At 49.0% G+C, this 18993-nt stretch overlaps 1 protein-coding gene across 1 annotated transcript; it reads right to left on the bottom strand.

Annotated features, from left to right (window-relative positions):
• Window positions 1–3058: 3058 nt before the first annotated feature.
• Window positions 3059–13331, bottom strand: SHH (sonic hedgehog signaling molecule). Its single transcript, XM_051812894.1, has 3 exons — window positions 12566–13331; window positions 7455–7716; window positions 3059–3954 (listed from the first exon to the last, which is right to left on the bottom strand). The coding sequence occupies exons 1-3, from the start codon at window positions 12872–12874 to the stop codon at window positions 3248–3250; spliced, it is 1278 nt and encodes a 425-aa protein (XP_051668854.1). The 5' UTR covers window positions 12875–13331; the 3' UTR covers window positions 3059–3247.
• Between the last annotated feature and the right edge of the window lie 5662 nt (window positions 13332–18993).

The following is an 18993-nucleotide window of genomic DNA, read 5'->3' as shown; positions in this document are numbered from 1 at the left end:
TGAGAGGAGCCGGAGGAAGAGATGGAACACACACATGGTGAGAGGAAGGCAGAAAGCCTCTTGGAATATGTGCAGTGGAGAGCATGGCACAGCACTTCTCTGCTTGGCCAAACAGGTTGATCCTAGTATAAGACAGCATCTTAGCTTCTCTCCCACCACAAAGCTCTGAGCTCGTCTTGGCCTTTTGGTGAAGATTAAATGCAGCAATGTCTGATATGATCCCTACCAGACACATGCCCTACACTGACACAGGCATGGGCTCTGTTCTGATGGCTCATTCACATCTCAGTTACAACTTAGACTGAAGCCCCCAGGCCAATGGCTTTAAGTTTGATCGCTGACATCCCTAAACACCTCCACTGCCCGACCTCTGGAGAAGGTCATTTTTCTGAGTGTAAAGGCCTTAAAAAATGTCATCTGCCACTCAGAGACAGGGATAAGAGAGCTCAGATGCCCAAGCACTGCCATACATGCAAAGACCCGGCTCTTAGAGCAGGGACTCATTTGTTCCATGATCACATTCTCACATGCCCCAAACCAGCCGCCTTGTCAGCCCTCAACGCACCAGCAGACCCCAAAGACATGGAGGTGGCAGAGTCCGAGCTGGGGTGGGCAGCAGGTCCCCAGCACCCACCAGGCAGTCCACAGTCCCCCACGATGCCCCACATCAGGAGGGCATTAGGGTGGCTTGGTTCCTGTCCTGGTGCTGCAGCACGCTGGTGGTCACACTGAAGTCTCATCTCCCCAGCCATGTCCGAGCTGTGGAGGTTGGAAGTGGTCCTGGACTAGAGGTTGACGGGAAGGAGAGACCACATCCATCTGTTAGGGCTTGACACAGCAGTGCTCGTGCACGGGGCTCAGCCACCAGCTCCTGACAGCACTCCAGAAGCTCCTAGGATTTCAACATGGAAGAGCATGGTCTACACCCTCTGGAGATGGCCACAGGTAGGGACATTCCGGGAGGCCCTGGAGCTGCTGTCCATCCCAGCAGGAACATGGCTGTGTCTCTGGAGCAAAAGGCTGCCCGATGGATGAACATCTAGACCGGTGAATAATGGAAACCAAAGGAAAGGTGAGAAGACATTCAAGGAAAGCTCCCTTCCGGCACGGTCCTGTTGCAGACGCTCACACACATGCACACACAGTGTTTTGCAAAATTTTTAAAGGGTTCCTGGAAACCCCTCATGGAGGAGCACGTGGTGCAGTAGAACCTCACTGATCAGCACCTGCAAGGATGATCCCCTCAGCAGGGGTTGGGGCTGGGACCAGGCAGGGGATTCAGTGCTGGCCACACCACTCAGCTCCAAAAACACATCTCCAGTGCGTTCACACATCGGTGGCTCGGGACAGACTCCTGTGTTATAGCTAAGGAATGTCTCTCAGAATAAACGAACAAATCTTTATCCTTTCTTTGTTTTGCAAAAATGGTGTTTTGCTCTGCTCTCAGCGGCCCCAAGCCCTGTGTTGTTACTCAAAGTGGCCAGTGAAATCTGGTGGCCGTCTCCTTCTTCCAGCATCTGCCACATGAATCCCTGCTAACTCACCAAAGTCAGTGTCTCTCCCTCAGATTTCCATCTTCTGGCACCCAAATTAAAGCCAATTAAAATCCCGGTGCGGCCACAAGATGAAGGCAGTTGCCTGCTTTTACATTTGCACACTTCAAAGGGAAAACTTGATTTAATATCCTCAGAAATCAATTTTAAGAGCTGTCTGCAGTGTCCAGACCAGGCCAGGAAGCGGACAGGGAGCCGGGGCTGGAGTTGGAAGAGGGGAGAATCGCCTGAGTGCGGATGGGGAGCCAGGGCTCCGGCAAAGGGAAACCGCGTCTCCCGGTCGCTCGTGCAAATAAGTGAGGTTCTACTGTCACTACAAGAGATTCCAGGTTATGCTCAAATGTGATGGATTCTTTTCGATAATTAAAGTACCAAAATTAAATGTCATAAGTAACACATCTAAATATAATAACAGGCACTCCTTTAGGCATCATGTTTCCTAAACCAATAAGCAAAAAGGAAAAAAAAAAAAAGATGGGATGCACCAGGAACTCTTAGTTATTATATACTAACCAGACTGTGCATGGCACATTTTATTTCTATAAAACTATTAAAACTATTACAAAATATTCAAAAATACATTTTAGTAAATTTACAGCAGTTATTTCTCAATTTATTAATGCAAAACATCCTTTTCTCCCCTCTGTACAAACTACCATCTCCATCGTCACAGAATTGCCGCCATGTGCGTTTTTTAAAAAATATTATTTTCTAATAAACTTTTTTTTTGAAGTTAAAAATAACAAAGTTTCTTACGGTTTTTGCAAATAAAAAGTTTGTGTAACAGTCTTGACTTCCATGGACGTGGCCGAATGGTGTTTTTACAAAGCAAAACATGGAAAACAATACAGGAAATGGTGTTACATTTGAAACTATTTAAATTAAAATAATATATTCTCATATTTTACACTATTTCAAAAAACGAAATGTGATTCAGTTAAGTATTGATCTCTCAAAAAAATCTAATTTACAATTCTGTGTATAAAAATATAATTTACGGACCCCCATGAAGTTTGTCTTTTTTGTGTGTGTCTGTTTGTTTGCTTGTTTTTTAGACTTGCTGAAATGACGGAGCAATGTAATGGAGAGATGGGAAAGTACAGAATTTTGCTTTCTGAAAGTCAGGACACACGTGACATGTAGAAAAATAGACTCTGCGCAGTTTTGCTTGGCCTCACAAAATAATTTTTTCCCGTGTGAGTACAGTTCACATGATAATAAATTATCAAAGAAACTATTTAAGGCTCTTGAAGGTCCGGTTCATATCATTTAAAACATCTATTCAAAATACCAAAGAAATAAATATCCAGGAGAGGAGGAAAAAAAACAAAACAACAACCGACAAACGAAACAAAAGAACAAATAAAAATATATATATATTTATAAACTAAACAGAACAGAACTTCCCGGGGTCTTTGTTTCCCTTAAAGTCTACTTTGGACTGTCCTACTTAATTATTATTATTTTATTATTATTATTATTTTTAAGTCTTAATCCGTGCTCTCTTTTAAAAATAGGTATTTTTTTCTTTTTTTTTTTCTTTTGGGTTTTTCTTTTCTTTTTTTTTTTTCTTTCTCTTTTTTAGTCTCCTTTCTCTCTCTCTCTGTCTCTCTCTCTGTCTCTCTCTCTCTCCCTCTGTGTCTCTGTCTCTCCCTCGGAGGCCGGCAGGTGGCCCGGGGCGGCGCAGGATGCTCTCAGCTGGACGACACCACCATGCCCAGCGGGTGCAGAGAGTCACTATCCAGCACCCAGCTGCCGATGCGGTAGAGGAGCCGAGAGTACCAGTGGATGCCGGGGGCCGTGGGGTCGCCCATCGGGGACCCCCCTCCGGAGGGGCAGAGGGTGGCCAGCATCCCCTGGAGCAGGCGGAAGGGGGCGAAGGCCCAGTGTGCCCAGCTGTGCTCCTCCACGACGGCGTAGCAGGAGGCCAGCACGCGGTTGATGAGGATGGTGCCCTGGGCGGTGAGCGGGGCGTAGGCCCCCGACGCCTCCTCCCGCAGCGACACGCTGTGCACGGCCGCGGCCAGGAGCTGCTGCCCGCCCTCGCCCAGCACGAAGACCCGCTGGCCCGGCCGCACGCGGCTGGCGAAGAGCGCCCGGCTGCTGGGGGTCCCCGCCTGAGACTGGTTGTGCTGGGGGGCCACGAAGAGGAGGTGGGCGGCCGTCAGCAGCAGCCGGGCCCGGGGCTGCCGTGTCTCGATGACGTAGAAGAGCTTGTGGGAGCCATCCTCCCGGTCGAGGAAGGTGAGGAAGTCGCTGTAGAGCAGGCGGCCTTCAGTGTCGGCCACCAGCACCCTGTCGCCGGGTCTCAGGTCCTTCACCAGCTTGGTCCCGCCTTGCTCCAGGTGCACCGTGGCCGAGCCAGGGAAGCAGCCTCCAGATTTGGCTGCCACCGAGTTTTCTGTGCAAGGAGAGAGGCACAGCAGGGTTAGAGGAGGGAGAAGCTCAGCTGGAGCATGGGTGTATGAGGGGACACGCCGCTTCCCCAACCACCCTGACCCACCCAAGAAGAATAGGTGCAGGACACAGCCAGACTTCTCTCTGAAATTCCTCCATCCTCATCTATGAACATGCCCCATTTGCTCCCAGTGGGTCAAGTGAGAATCCCCTTCCTGACAGATTTGAGCCAGTGCATCTCTCTCTGGGTTAGGAGTTAGTTTCTTCATTAAGGAAATGGGCCAAAATATTTCCAGCAAGAAAACTCTTCCAGAACAAATTTCTTCTGGAAGAACTTCCCATTTGGCTACGATTTACCCTACACTGACATCTGATGCCAGATAACTCGCAACCTTTCAAAGCCGAGTGCTTTTGCTGGCTTAAGGTTTCTCCCCTAAGCAAGTGTCTGTGCTTGCAGTGCTCAGGGTCCCCACTGAACTCTTACTCAAGGAGGTCATCTAGGGAGAAGACAGCAGGGAGCAGGAGGAAACTTTGCTCCAAGGTGCACATGAATTTGCCCCAATGGAAAGCAACAGTCAGAGTTTCACGAGTCCTCCTCCATCACCCTGTACATGCCCCCATGTTGTCTCCAGCCCTCTCTGCTCTCCTGCTTGGCGTGGTGGCTACTGGTGCACATGTCACTGTCATACCACCCCTGCTCAGCATTTCCTGCCCTCTGGGTCACTCCTCTTTCCAAAAAAAAAGCCTCTCCCATCCCAGTAGAAGAAGGATGCTGTTCCCTGTCCCAGAACTTGGGGTCCCCAGGCAGCTCCACATCTGTGCCAGGCTCAAGCTCCTTCACCTCCTCCAGCTCTTAGGAGTTACTCAGAGTTTAGATATTATATGCTGTCATGAACTGTAGCCGTTTTCCAGTGCTACTGAAAGGAACAATCTCAGATTTAAAGAAAGCAGAAGTAGCAATGAAACTCTAAGTCTGTCTTGCAAATCCCTTTCTGGAAGCTCAGCCACCGGTGGGGTGGTGGGAGAGAAACTCTGCCATGTTCCAGGCTGGTCTCTGTCTTAACAGAGGGACTCTGCAGTGCCCCTAAAAGTTCTGGTTTTCTAAAGATGGGGCAGTAGCCCATGCTATGCCATGGTAGCAAGTGTGTTTGCTACAACTGTTGACATTCACCATCCCTCCCTCGCCTTTCCCTCGTTTCTCCCAGTTAATCCCTATACCAGTTAAGAGACCTGGTGATTTATCTCCTGAAGGTGGACAGGGTTTATATTTTACCTCCGCAGTTCTTACTGAAACTTATGGTTTAAATAAATCCTTGGAGTGTCTCCTAATGACTTTCTCGGGAAGGACAGGAAGGGTGAAAATTAGACCGTTATTGATTTGCTAATGACTTTATCACTTCTCCTTCAGAAATGAAGCAGTTAGATCTCCAAGGCCTCCCTCTTCAGGGAGGACATGGCAACAAACAAGCTATGTGCTTTATGTAGAGGCCTCTGCTAGCAAACTACACCTTCCTACAAGCCGACAGTAAAGGTCTGGCTAGAGCTTTGTTTGCATATTCAGGGACTTGATGAATAGATCTAGTAGTGTAGCAGCTCTACAAACATGCCAGTGAATTGGCAGAGGTGTGAAAATCTGCTTCTTTGAGCAGTGCTTGTTTGGGTTCTCTAATTAAAATCCAATAAAGGATCAGCATTGTCATTCTGATTCATGTAATAAATGCAGACACTCTTGGAAGAGAGGACACTTCCATTTTTTTCCCAGCTTCTTCCCCCCCCTTTTCTCCCCCTCCCTATTTGTTCAGGTGCAGAAACCCTATGTGCCAATTCACACACATACTCTCCAAAAAACCCAGGACCTTCCAAGCACTATTTGCACAGCAGAGCCACTTTTCCAAGGCACTCAAGATCTGTATTTGAATTTTAAATGTAGAAGCTTGCTCTAAATACTTGCTGTAGCGCATTATCAATGTCCCTTTTACCACCCCTGCCTCTCCCTCCTCTGTTCTGGTGACAATAATTCAGGCCTTGGGGGAACTCTTCTTTGCATTCCAGTCTCCGGGATCATACTTTTTGCAAACAGAGATCTAGATAAAGAATCTTCCTGCCTGGCATTATGGGGTTTAATCTTCTCATGAGATGCTCTGTCATGAAATGAGGTTTGGACAGTTTAAGATCAGGGTGAGAGGATGGAATTCAAGCCTGCTTCCTTCAGCCTGCCTCGTACAGTCACACGACCCTGCGTGACACCCTCTAAATATTGCCCCCAACTCCGTGTGTGTCGAATCTCAATGAGCAGCTTGGGGTTACTCCTCTCCTATGAAATGCCCACGGGGGTGGATTAGGGGATGTGCTTGGGCTAAGGTCACCACACACCACAATCAGACACCTTGTGCTGTAAAGCCCATCTTGGCTGTTGAAAGGGATGTTTCATATCTCCACACAGCTGACAGTTCTGCAGGGCCTCCTTCTGGCTAGAGAGGACCCAGGAGCTGAACAAAAGCAGTAGCAGGCTCTCAGGACAAAGCCTCCACGGGCTGGGAGAAGTGCTACCTCGGCTCAGCCCCTGGGTAGCTTCGGGCTGGAGTGGGGCAATGAACCTGTCCTGCAGATGAGCAGACTGGTTTCCCTGCCCTGGGGCTGCTGGGTTCGAAACAAACGGCTATATTTAAAGAAAGCCCATTATTTTCCTTTGCAACCAAGTGTTTCTTGACACATCCAGCAGGCTGCTGGGCTAGAGGATGCTCTTGAAAAGCGCTTTAGATGCCATCCAAAGGCATCTAAATGGGTGGAGGGAGACGGGAGGGCAGGGGGCTGGCACTTGCCAACCGATTTGCTCCCCAAAAAAGTGTCAAGTGTCAGAAAAAGGAACTCTGCGAGTCGAGGATTTCTTGCGAGCTGTTCCCGGGTTGAGACAGCGTGTGGCGTTGTAAGCACAGGGGAGGGGAGGGAAAAAAATTATGTGTATGTGTATCCCTATCTGGGAATTTCCTAGCGGCTACCGATGAAGGAGGCTGGGGACCACGTTACTTATTTATTTTCCTGGCCGGCTCCCACTCGGAGATTAGCGCTCGCGAGTAAGGCGTGCAGCCAGCGGGGCGGCTGGAGACTGCCACGAGTGTTTGTGTTGAACATGCTCTTTGGATGGGGAAAGCATCAGATCCCACGGGGGGAGGAGAAGGGTGTGTGGCTGCGGCGCAGCGCTCGTGGGAAGGCTGGGAAGAAACATCACCCAAATAAAAATTCTGTGCAAAAGTGCTGCAGCTGGCTGGGCTTTTTTTTTTCTTTCCGCCCTCACTCGTTCCTTACTCCCACCCCTGCGCCGGTGGGGCTCCGCTCCCATCCCCGCAGGAGCCCCGGCGGGGAGAGCCGGGTGATGGGGACACTTCGGGGGACAGGAGGAGGGAACCCGGGTGACATCAGGGCAGAGAAGACTCGGGGGGGCTGAGTCGTGGCCCGCGGGTGTCCCCCCATCCCGACCTGTCCCTGGCAAGTTGCCTGCCCTACCTGCTTTGACGGAGCAGTGGATGTGTGCCTTGGACTCGTAGTAGACCCAGTCGAAGCCGGCCTCGACGGCCAGGCGGGCCAGCATGCCGTACTTGCTGCGGTCCCGATCCGAGGTGGTGATGTCCACGGCGCGGCCCTCGTAGTGCAAGGACTCCTCAGAGTGGTGGCCGTCCTCATCCCATCCTTCGGTAACCCGCAGCTTTACGCCGGGCCACTGGTTCATCACCGAGATCGCCAGGGCGTTCAGCTTGTCCTTGCAGCGCTGCGGGATACGGATAGACAGGGAAAGGTCATTATGGGGATGCTGCAGCCAGGGGCAGACCCCCACTTCGTTATCTATACCCCCTTGGGCCGCATCCTACCCTCCCTCCCCAGCCAAATAGGCGGCAGCCCTCCCTTCCCCCCAAAACACGCGGCAGAATGGGCTCAGCCAGAGCTGAGCATCTTCTCCCCCGTTGCCAGGGAGGGATGGGGAAGCAGGTGAGGAGGAGTGTGAAACATGGGGACATGGGAGGAAGAGGGGATGAAACACCACGAAAACCCACAGGGACTGAGCAGTCCCCTCCCCGGCACCTGCTGCGGGGACAGGGGAAACCCCCCCGGCCGCACCACCGGGTGCGAGTGTGGTGGTTCAAAGCCACCTGCACGGAGCAAATTCCTGCCGCTAAGTGCCCTGTCCCTTCCCGAGAGCAAAGTTTCTGCCGAGAACAAACACTCGCCATATATCTCGGAGTCACGGATTCCCCCCGGAATGTCTCTCCGGGTCTTTTCAGCTTAATTCTGTGTTGAAAAGGGTATCAATACATGTTAACAGCCTTTATGTGCTGGAAGGATGGGTGTTTTGTTGTTTTTTTTTTCTCTCCCTTCGCCCATCACTCATTAGAGCCCTCAAAGCTGCATGGGCTGGGAGCATTCACTCCGCTTCAAACATACATCGGCGCTCGCCTACAAAGCCGAGCAAATCCATACAATAATATAGCTCTTAGTGGGAAGATGAAAAGCAAGGGAGGGCCAAGGAGGGAAGTTAAGCGAAGCAGGGATGCTATGCAAGCTAGGAGCCTCTTTGTGTGGAGTGAAACGCTTGCAACTCCGTGGAGAAGCATTGCAGGGTTTTTCATCGCCCCTCCGGAGCCACCGACCTTCCTCGGGCTGAACCGGACCCCGCAGCACCAGGGTCCCTCAGGGACCGAGTAATGAGGGGGGCAAGATGGGGAGAGGGAGGGGAAAGGGGCCTGCAGCACTGGAAGGAGGTGAGCTGTAAATGAAGCCCTGAAAGTTCTGGGGGGATTCCTATCTTAGACAAGGGGGGGAGAACAGGCACAGTGTGATAGGGGAAAGGATTCTCAGCCCTCCGAAAGAGGAAATCAGCACCAAAAGCATTGAAAAGCGCTTGACTAAAGGTACAGAGTTAGAAACACGCACGTTGCCAGCTTTCTTCCCCATTTTTTGAGAGTAAAACAAGTCGTGGATATACCCGATGTGGTTCGCTTGACGAGATGGATAAAAGCCAAGCGGGATGCAGTAAGCTGCTCTTCCCACACTTTTGCTAGCCTGACTGGGATTCTTGGCCTCCTGCAGGACCCTTCTCCCCAGTGTGCTCACAGCACACCTAATAACAGACCACAAAGTCCCCCTTCACAGCTCCCAGAAAGGCAAAGCCTCTCCATTACCCCAACGACGCTACTTTAAGGGACGTGACAAGGTTGCTCAGCAAGAAAGTTCCCTTGTGTCTATCAACAGCCATAAAAGTGATACCAGCGACACACAGGTACCCGAGAAATATAAAACACAACCGTGAGCTCACTTTGGACTCTCTGGCCTACCGTTGTATGTAGAGAGACCGGTGTTTGGGTTTCAGCACTGTTCCCGGCAGCAAAGTGCAGCGGCACAAGTTGAGTTTGATTTATTTTATTTTTTCCTTCTCTTCCTCTCACACCTGAGAGGATGGATACGCTCTTCCACTAATTTACGGGGGGAAGGGGGCGAAGGATCGAACGTTTCAGCTACTGATAAGGCGACAACACTGCGCGACACGGCGATGTCTTGCCCCCCACGGGAGGCAGCGGGAGCGGAGGGGGCGGACCGGGATGCGGGCAGCGGTGAGGGCAGCGCCGAGGGACTCTTGCCGCTTCGGCCCTGCCAGCACCAGTTCCCGGCTTCAGGGGAAATAAAGAAGAAACGGCCTCCTAAAGGACTTTCTTCCCTTTTATACTGCCTGAGCTGGATTGTCAGAGTCAAAAGCCGTGAAGCCCAGACTATTTATTAATTCATTGGGTCGTGTGCCACAAATCAAGCCCAATTCTGTTCAGCCACCGTGAAGCTCAGCAGGGCTGCCTCCACTAACGCTTTGTGTGGAGGCAAAGTTGTTCAACAAGCCCTCTCCTGCCAGCTCCTAATCTCTTCACAAATGAATTGCTTGAAGGAAATACTTAACAGGTACCTGTCAGTGTAAACAACCTGGTGGGCTTCCTAAATGCCAAGTTGATCTCTAAATTCCTCACATCACGCACCGGTTGTGTGCCTGCATTACACGAGATCGCTATTTTTTTTCATACAAATTCCAGCTTTATCATACTGACCTGGCCTCCTTATCTCTCCCCCGAATCCAGCCAATGGCTGGGGTGGGGGGGGAGGGAGGGGAGGAAGGGGGAGCCCTTAGCAAACTGCTGGTGTCACCTGCAAAGTTGAGAACCTGACTTACCTACCTCTGTTTGCGTTCGCCCCCCCCCCCCATCCCTTCTGGAGTTAATATTAACTAGCGACTAATGCATTCGGCAACCACTCTGCAAGTTTAACGATTCTGTTCAGGAAAAATCTCTCCATGGTTGAAGGGCTCCCGAAGCCGGCGTTTGAAGGCTGGGATTTAACGAGAGGTTGCTGGCGGAGGGAGAGAGGGAAGGAGAGGAAAGCAAGGCAGGGAAACCGGCGGCAGGACGGCACCTCGGGTCGCCAGGGGCCCAGCCGTGCCCGGGGAGCGGTGGGCAAGGGCAACCCCTCCGCCCGCTCCCCAGCCCCGCTCCATTTCCCTCTCACTGCCTGGCCGAGGCGTGCCGGAGCCCCGCTCTCTCCCTGCTCTCTTCTCAGTCTCGCTCCCCCATCTCACAACTCCCTTTGCCGCCGGGTACCCGGGGCTGCTGCCTCCTCGTCCCCGCTGCTCTCAGCCCACCTCCCCCCCATTGTGTCTAAGGCATGGCAACAAGCACTGAAGGAGAAGGTGGGGGGGGGGGGGTGTAGAAAAAAAAAGTATTTGTTTTCGTTTCGTTCGTCTGAGGGAAGTTGACAGAAGGTCAGGAGTTCAGCCGCTGCCAGCTAATGCAGCGGGAGCGGCCAGCCGCGTAGCCGGCGCGGCGTGCCCCGGGAGAGCCGCAGGGCCGGGGTCAGCCCCGCAGCCCACCCCCGGCCCGCAGCCCACCGCTCCCGACCGCGCTCCCCGGCTCCCCCCGCGCCCGCCGCCCCGCTCCGCCGCGCACACGCACCGGCGCAGCCGCGCAGGGAAGGGAGGGAGGGAGGGAGGGAAGGAGAGAGGGATGCGCCGAGCCCCGGCGGGAGCCCCGTCTCCCGCGGAGCCGCCGCCGCTGCCGCCGCCGCCGGGCTGCGGAGGGAAGGGTGAAACCCGAGCCGCCGCGATCAATACGCGAGGGGAGTAAGTGGAGCTGAAAATGCGAGAGATGCGGCTCCGGAGGCAGCGGGGGCGGAGGAGCCGCGGGTGCGCGGAGGGGCGCGGGCCGCGCCCGAGCGGGGACCGGCCCCGGCCCCGCTGCGCTCCGCACCCTGCGCGGGGCGGCGGCCGGGGGCGGGCGGAGGCGCCGCCACGCTCCGAGGTGCGGTGCGATTTAAGGTGGTCGGGAGGAGATGGTGGCGGCCGCCGGTCCCTCGCCCCGGGAGACCCGACAACGTGCGGAAAATCAGGCCGAGGAACGGGGAGAGTTTGGGAAATTCCACTCCCCACTCTCTCCCCCCCCCCCCCCCCCTTTACCCGCGTCCACTCCCCGCCTAGTCCTTCCAGGCGAGTCCTGCTCTAGCACTGAAGGTGGGGCTTAAATGTATTAATATTAAAAAAGCGCTGTTGACCTATATTTGGAGGAAACCCATTTCCAGTGTCTAGATTGCATGTAGTTTCTGAAACTCCGGAATTGGCAGAGCACTTGACTTCACTGAGCTCTCTGTTGAGCATGAATAATAATTATGAGGTGACTCTCGGAGCGGTTCTCTCTCTTTCCCTCTCGTTTCTCTATTTTTTCTTTTTTTTTTTTTTCTTTTTCATAATATGGTTCCGCAATCCGATTCCACCCGAGATCCAATATTTACCCAGTTGTAAACCTTGTGCCATCAGATTTTTTAAAACAGAAGGTGATGCAATGCCGATAAGTTGCAAGTCCCTCCCCTATGGAAGTACCAGAGCATTGGTGGCGAGCATCCTTAAAGAAATATCAATATATTTACGCTCTGATGGGCACAATTGCAAATGATGGTATTGCAATACGAGCTATATAATACTGAATCAGGAGAGGAATGGTCGATCCGGCTTCAGCTGCCTTTTGTGAGTGCACGACTGCATGCCTACTAAATTTAGAATATGCTCGCGAGAGAAATAACAATAATAATAATAATAATAATAATAATGAAGGTTAAAATGAAATGAAGAAAAAAAAGAGAGAAATTGAATAAAATATATATATATAAAAAATCAAGTCAGCAGGCGCAGCAACCACGGACTACGTTTGTAATAATGAGTGGGTGGCCCGGCGGTCACTATACAGTTGGGGTCCTCTGAGCTGTATGCAATTCGTTTGATCAAAGTGCATCCTTGGGGACAAATGCAAACAGCAATCTCTAACCAAGTTACAGGGAACGCCATGGCACGGTAATGACTGTAAGTACCACACAGATTCCCCCACCAAATATCTAAATAGCTCCAGCTCCAGCCCCTGCTAACTTGTCTGGATAGATGGTATTTACATTCAATGAGGAAAACTAGCCGAGTTTGGAGGGGCGGGGGGAGGAGGGGGAGAGGGAAAGGGGGGGCTTTCAAAAATACTAAGACAGATGCGTCCTTTAGGATTGCTCAGAGAGGTTAACAAACACAAATACAGGTATCTCTGTGGCTCTACCTGAGTCATCAGTCTGTCAGCTCCCGTGTTCTCTTCATCCTTAAAAATAATGTCAGGGTTGTAATTTGGGGTTAGTTCTTTAAATCTCTCGGAGTTTCTTGTGATCTTCCCTTCATATCTTCCACTGGCCCCTAGGGTCTTCTCTGCCACATTGGGAATAAACTGCTTATAGGCTAAAGGGGTCAGCTTTTTGGGGTGCCTCCTTTTTCCAATGCCCCTGCCTGGTCCACAAGTCAGCCCAGAGGAGACTAAAAGAGCGCAGATGAAGCCCACCAAGAGAATTCTTGTCAACAGCAGCATTTCGTCCATTGAATCCAATTACTTCAAAGCTCTCTGTGCCTATCCCTGGCTGTCTCTAGAGCTCTCTCTCCTCCTATGTCCTTGTCTGCTTTCTGAATCGTATACTATCCACCGATCCCTAGCAAGACAGGTGCTGGAATGGCAGGCTTTAGGTCGCTGATAACGGAACACATCGGAGTTTGGTCGTGAGACAGCAATCGAGAGACAAAAAAAGGGTCTGATTTTAATGGTAGCAAAGCAAGACGCTTGTGAGAGGAGTCTGCCTTTAGTTCTATATTATAGCTGCCAGGGCCGAGAGCTGATTGGCCAAGGCGAGACAAGCTTGTCTTCTGATGTTTTAACCCTCAAAAAGGCAACAAATTCTTGAAAGATTTTTTTTTTCCTTTTACCTGAAGGGCTTGGAGCTGAGAGGGGTGGAGATCGCGCTTTCTTGGGATAACATCAATTACACGCTTTTTTTTTTCTTTTTGCCTTTTTTTTTTTTTTTTTTTTTTTTTTTTTTTTTTTTTTTGTCAGAAACTTTCTTGGCAGAATGGTACATTTGTCAGCAAGAGGAACAGATGCCTCTGTGAAAGACGGGGAAAAAAGTAAGATTAGCAGGCTGCCTCAGTCCAAGTCAAGATTCTAAGGGCAGTTGCGGTTAAATAAAATGCCGAATTGTCGGGGAGCCGTGTAAATAGGAACGTATTGGGGAAGTATTAACGCCCGGGGGGGAATAATGCCATTTCAGAGCGCACCCACCTAAATGGCTTTGTAACAGGTTTCTTCCCCCTGAAAAGGGAGATTGCTCTCCTTCCTAAAGACGTACTTTTTAAAACACACTCGCCTTTTAGCTGTTAAATGACCACTTTAAAGGCAGAATCAGGTCTGATGCGAGGCGGCAGTTAGATGAAGTTAGGGTGTCTGACTTATGTATCACACAACTGCAATGAGGCACTTTTTTTTTTTTTTAATAAAACAAGGACTATCACCCAGTTTAAAATAGTGTTGTATCTTCGAAAGTGCGTGAAAAGTCAACTGATTAAAAATAGATGGTCTCCTGAGCACACTGGGGTTATATTCTTTGTTTCTTTGGTCAAAGTCGGAGAGGAGCGTTTTAGACTCTTACACCTCCTTGCGGGGTGTCATTAAGTTTTTAAGAAAAGCATAGTGCTGAAAGCATCCGCAAACACAATTATCAGAGATCGATCCAAGCAAAGTGAATGGAAAGGGGATAAGTTTAATGTTAAATTAATTGTTATCTCATGCAGCGTGGCAAGTGATGTCTTTATCCCGATCTCCAAAAGCTACTAATCAGACAAAGGTGTTGAGAGACGGGCAAAATTGCAGAGATGGGGCTGATAGAGCAGGTTAGACAGAACAGCAGAGTCCCATATGAACAAACACTTCTCTGCCTGTAAAGTGCTCATTTACTTTTGCTCCTAAGAAAATACAATTTGTCCTAGGATCTAGAAACTTTAAGGAGTTTTTTTAGGGGTTGTTAAAAATTCCAGGACAGCATGCTGAAGTAATTAAAAGTTCTGTCTCTCAGAAAAACAAAACACATCCAAAAATCAACTTTATTTTAGTTGTGGGTATCTAAAAAAAAAAAAAAAAAAAAAAAAAGAAGTTCTTTGGGGCTAACAATCATATGGGATTTTTCCAGTCTGTGACATCGACCTGAGTAATCAACTTAATCCATGTGAAAATGCACTTTAAAATTAGTTTTTAAGTGGTAAGAAAGTTGTGCATCCGTAAACTGTAACAAGCAGGGCAGCATGGACTTTTCAAGGGACAAAGTGGTCTTTTTAGGTAAACTTTAGAAAAGAGCCGAAAAAAGTAATCCGAAACTCTCATGCTGGCTCTAACCGGTGCTCTTCCCTCTTTTTTAGCCTAAACTTTTCTTCTGCTGTTTATGTTTCTTTGTAGAGTTTTAGTGAATCATTGATTTCTCTTTCCGAGCTTTAAATTGAGGAGTTTTGACTTGGAAATGGGTAAAAAGCTAGAAAGTCAGCAGCTTGGCTTCTAGGTTGTTATCAACCAACTTAGTTGCAGAAACAAGTTGTATAACAGCTAAATACCTGCTTCATGCTATTAAAAAACAAACTTAAGTTTTATCTTGCCGTCTGCGTGCATGCGAGAAGACAGATACAAGGAATATATAATTTATACAAAAGAGGATATGTTCTTTTGATGTGGTTGCTTAAACAGCATGACTTGATATAACAGTTGATTAAACAGCGCCAAGGAATAAAAGCTATTCTTAATGGTGTGGAATACTGCAAATCTTTTATCGCCCCTCTTACCTTGTCCCCCTACCCAAGGAAAGATAATCGATATCCCAGGCACTAGACGGGTGGACATCGCAGTGAAGAAGTCTAGAGAATAAGGATAAACTCCCTCATTATCAGATTGCCATATGTACAAAGCAGTCACCCAAAGATTAGCAGGGAAGGAAACGCAAAGAAGGAATTAATTAAATGCAAGTAATAAATGCGCGGGGCGGGGGGAAGGGAGAAATCAAGAAAAGTTGTAACTGTGGGAAGCTCGAAATCCCCCTCCTATCAAATTAGATGTGAAAGAAAGCAGAGCTGGGGGAGCGGGGAGGCTCTGCTCAGCCTCAGCGCAGGCTGGAGGTGGCCGCGGCCCCGCCGGGAGCCGGGCGGGGGGAGCCGAGGGGTCCGGGGGGACACCGGGGGAACTGGGGGGAACCGGGCTGCCGCTCCCGCCCGCCCCGCCGGGCCTCCGGGATGCGCCCTGCCTCTCCTACCCGCGTTAAGGCTTCTCTTCTTCCTTTCTAATCATTATTTAAATGCCACCGCTTCTGGGGAAAAAATAGCCCCCAAGCCCCCCAGTCCCTGCTCAAAGCAACGCCGGGGCGCGTTTCCCTCCGCGGGGATCCTGACCCTGCCCCGCCGGCCCCAGCCCCGGCCCCAGGCTGCCGAGGGGGAGATCCGTGCCCTGCCCTGCCCGCCCCACACCTCAGAGACAGCAAACACCCCCGGCCGGGCACCGACGCCTTCTTTGGAGGGTCCACAGAGCACAGCCACTGCTGCCCCAGGGGTCCCAGGGCCCCTCAGGGCTGCCCAGGTCCAGGGTGACGGGGAGGCCCCTGAACGAAGACCCCCTCCCTCCACACTGCTACCCACAGAGCCAGGTCCTCCATAGAGCTGCCGCCAGGCTCCCTGTCAGCCCCCAAAGCTCTGGCAGAGCGATGGGGAGCCCCTCGGGTCATCCCCTGGTGCCCCAGGGCACTGCACACACCACAGTCCCGAGAGCATCCACTGCTGACCCCACGAGTCCTATTGCAAGCACCCATCGCAGCCTCATGGCCCAGAGTTCCTCGATGACACACAAGCTCTTCCAGTGGCTCTGCCAAACCTTGTGGCAGCTGCCAGGCTTCCCCCCACCGTGGGGCCATGGACAGGGCTGTGGGGCAGCACTGTCCTGGGCCATCCCTATGGGGCCTGGGCTGCAGTGGGGCAGTGGTGGGTGCACCCGGCCTCCAGTCAAGCTCTTTGAGGATCTCACTTATCATTTATCTTCTTCTTTTGTGAAATCTGGATTTGCTGATGGCCGTTTGCTCTGCATAAAGGCAGGGAAGGGTTCAGACTGCACAGGCGAGGTTGCTTGTTGGCCATTTGAAGTTGCACTAATACATTTTGCTTGATGAATCCCAAAACACAGGATGTTTCCCTCAGAAAATTTGAGATGCAAATGCTGTGTACCTTTTAATTGGATCTTAATTATTTATCATCCTTAATGGCCACCTTTTTTTCTCACACTTAATATATGATTTTTTTATTAAACTATCCATTTTTAGAGCATGAAAGCTTCATTCTTGTAGCCTCTTTGCACCTCTGGTGTTTGCCAAGATATTTGGGATCAAAGCAATCACTGATAGAGAAGTAGATCATGAATAACTTCAGCAAAACCAGAGGTTATGATTGAGTAAAACTGGTATAAGTGGAAGGAGACTCAGGCAGGATTTTCATTTGAAGCTTTGATTCTTTTTTACACCCCACCCCCTTTTACAGCAATGTTAGACTATTTCATTTAAAAGAATTGACTCACCATCCCTTGTTGCCTATCCTGGTAGTATTGCAATATATATCTTAGAAATTTCAGTCCAGAACTACTGTCTAGCTGGCAACTATACCTTTACAATGACAAGCAGAACAAGTACTTGTTCCTTGGAATATCCTTCCAAAAACCCCCAAACCCTGGCAGCAACAAGAAAAATTAAGCTTGTAGTTTTCCACTCATTTTGGTTTGACTGCAAAATTCAGGGAGCCACAGAGCCAAAACCTGGTATCTGCTCTGCTTTTCCCTTAAACTGGCATTAGTCTGTGAGTACTCCTGCTACAAGAAAACCATATTTTGTGTGCATGGAGAGGCAGAAAATGTTTGCTTCACAGAACAACTCTGTGTATGTGCATTGATTTTGCCATTTTCATACCCATCTGCTTGTGGATTAATGCTAATCATTGGCTTGACTACGGTCAAAACAGCCTTTCATCATACATGTAACAATTACTGTAGGCAAAATGATTCATAAGACATCGTTATCTATGTTTTATTTCATATTTGCTCTTGAAGCAAACTTTAAAGCAGAGTTTCCCCCAGATTTCCTTATATCCTCAACAGTGCAATATGTAGTGTCTAATTACAGGTTTATAGAGAAGCCCTTACATTTCTTTCGTAGGTATTTTAATTTCATTTTGAATAACCCAACATTTTCTTGTACCAAAAGCCCCAGATAGGAAGGAGTATCCATTTTTTTTTCTTTCATTCCTGGATTGTGATCTGCATCCCTTTTCAGTCACTTCCTTCTAGTCATGAGTGGGGAAAATCCCAACCCAGGTGTTTCTGTCCATGCAGGAACGGTGGGAGGGAAACAGCCACTAGGGGAGCTCGATGTTGGGAGTAACCTCTGAGCACCTTCCTCACAGCTTACACAGCTTTCTGCCCTCCCCGGGAGTAGAAGTTTGAAAGTAGGTGTTAAGTTAAAAAAAAAAAAACAACAAAACACACACACAAAAAACAACCCACTAAAAAAATAAGAAAATCAAACCAAAACAAAAACCCTCAAACAACAACAATCTCCCAGCCCAAAACAAAGCAGCAACATACAAAATGGACAAGTTTTGGAGCTTTATTTTTTTATTTTTTTTTAATAACAATTTTATAACCAACTAAGTTATTTTCTTGTCGCTCTGTACATTGAATTCTGAGGCAAGAAACAACCACAAAAACACATTTCTTTAGTTTCTGATAACCCATAAAATTAAGAGATAATGAAATGTAGCTGCTTAAGCACCAGTCAAGAGTACAAGAATATCTAATATTTAGTTCCAGTTGTAATGTCAGCTTGCTTTGCTGGTCATTGGCAGGAGACTTAGATCTAAAGTTTGCATCACATAAACATTGCTAAGAATAAACCTTCAAAGGAAATCATATCTTTTTCTTGGTTTTGTTGTTATAAAAATTGTTACCTGGATTATTAATGGTTAGTATGTTGATTTGGATTTTGATTGTTTATCTAAGGAATTTATCTGGGCAATAGAGTCAATGATCGTTAGAGGTTGTGGGTGGAGGAAGAGCCAAAATAGAACTTTTTCTGCATGCAGATCAATACCAGCAGGTTCTTACTTGGTTATCTTTGGGTCCCACCTATTCTCAAACATACTTCTGAGTCTGAAGAAGCTATTCATTCTAACGGACTTGCTCTCATCTCTTGCAGTATGAATGATTACTGAAGCTAGTAAAATATTTAGTGTAAATAAAGAGGCTATGTTTAATACATATATATACTCCCCACAAAATGGTTAATAAAGGAATTACCTTCTAGCAAGATCTGCATTTTAATGTACTGTTTTCTGTTCAGAAAAAAAAGGTGGATACATAAGAAGCACTGTGAAATGCTTGTGATTTTTAGCTGTCTGACTTGCACTGTTCTTGCATTTTAGGGGAAAAGTGCAGAGTCATATTTTGGAATATTGAGTGATAATACATCTCTGGGTCTATATGATATGACATCCAGACAGGGGATGCTAAGAGAAACCTGAAGGCATGAGATAAATTCAAACTTAACTTGCTGGCTCTTGCAGTGTGAGGTTGGCTTGCTCAGAGTACACAAACCAACAGAC

This window comes from Manacus candei, unplaced genomic scaffold, assembly GCF_025592945.1.
Source record: "Manacus candei isolate 608988 ecotype Guabito, Panama unplaced genomic scaffold, ASM2559294v1 h1tg000089l, whole genome shotgun sequence".
NCBI classification, from domain to species: Eukaryota; Metazoa; Chordata; class Aves; order Passeriformes; family Pipridae; genus Manacus; species Manacus candei.
The sequence above is the reverse complement of the archived record's forward strand: the minus strand, read 5'-3'. Positions and strand labels throughout refer to the sequence as shown.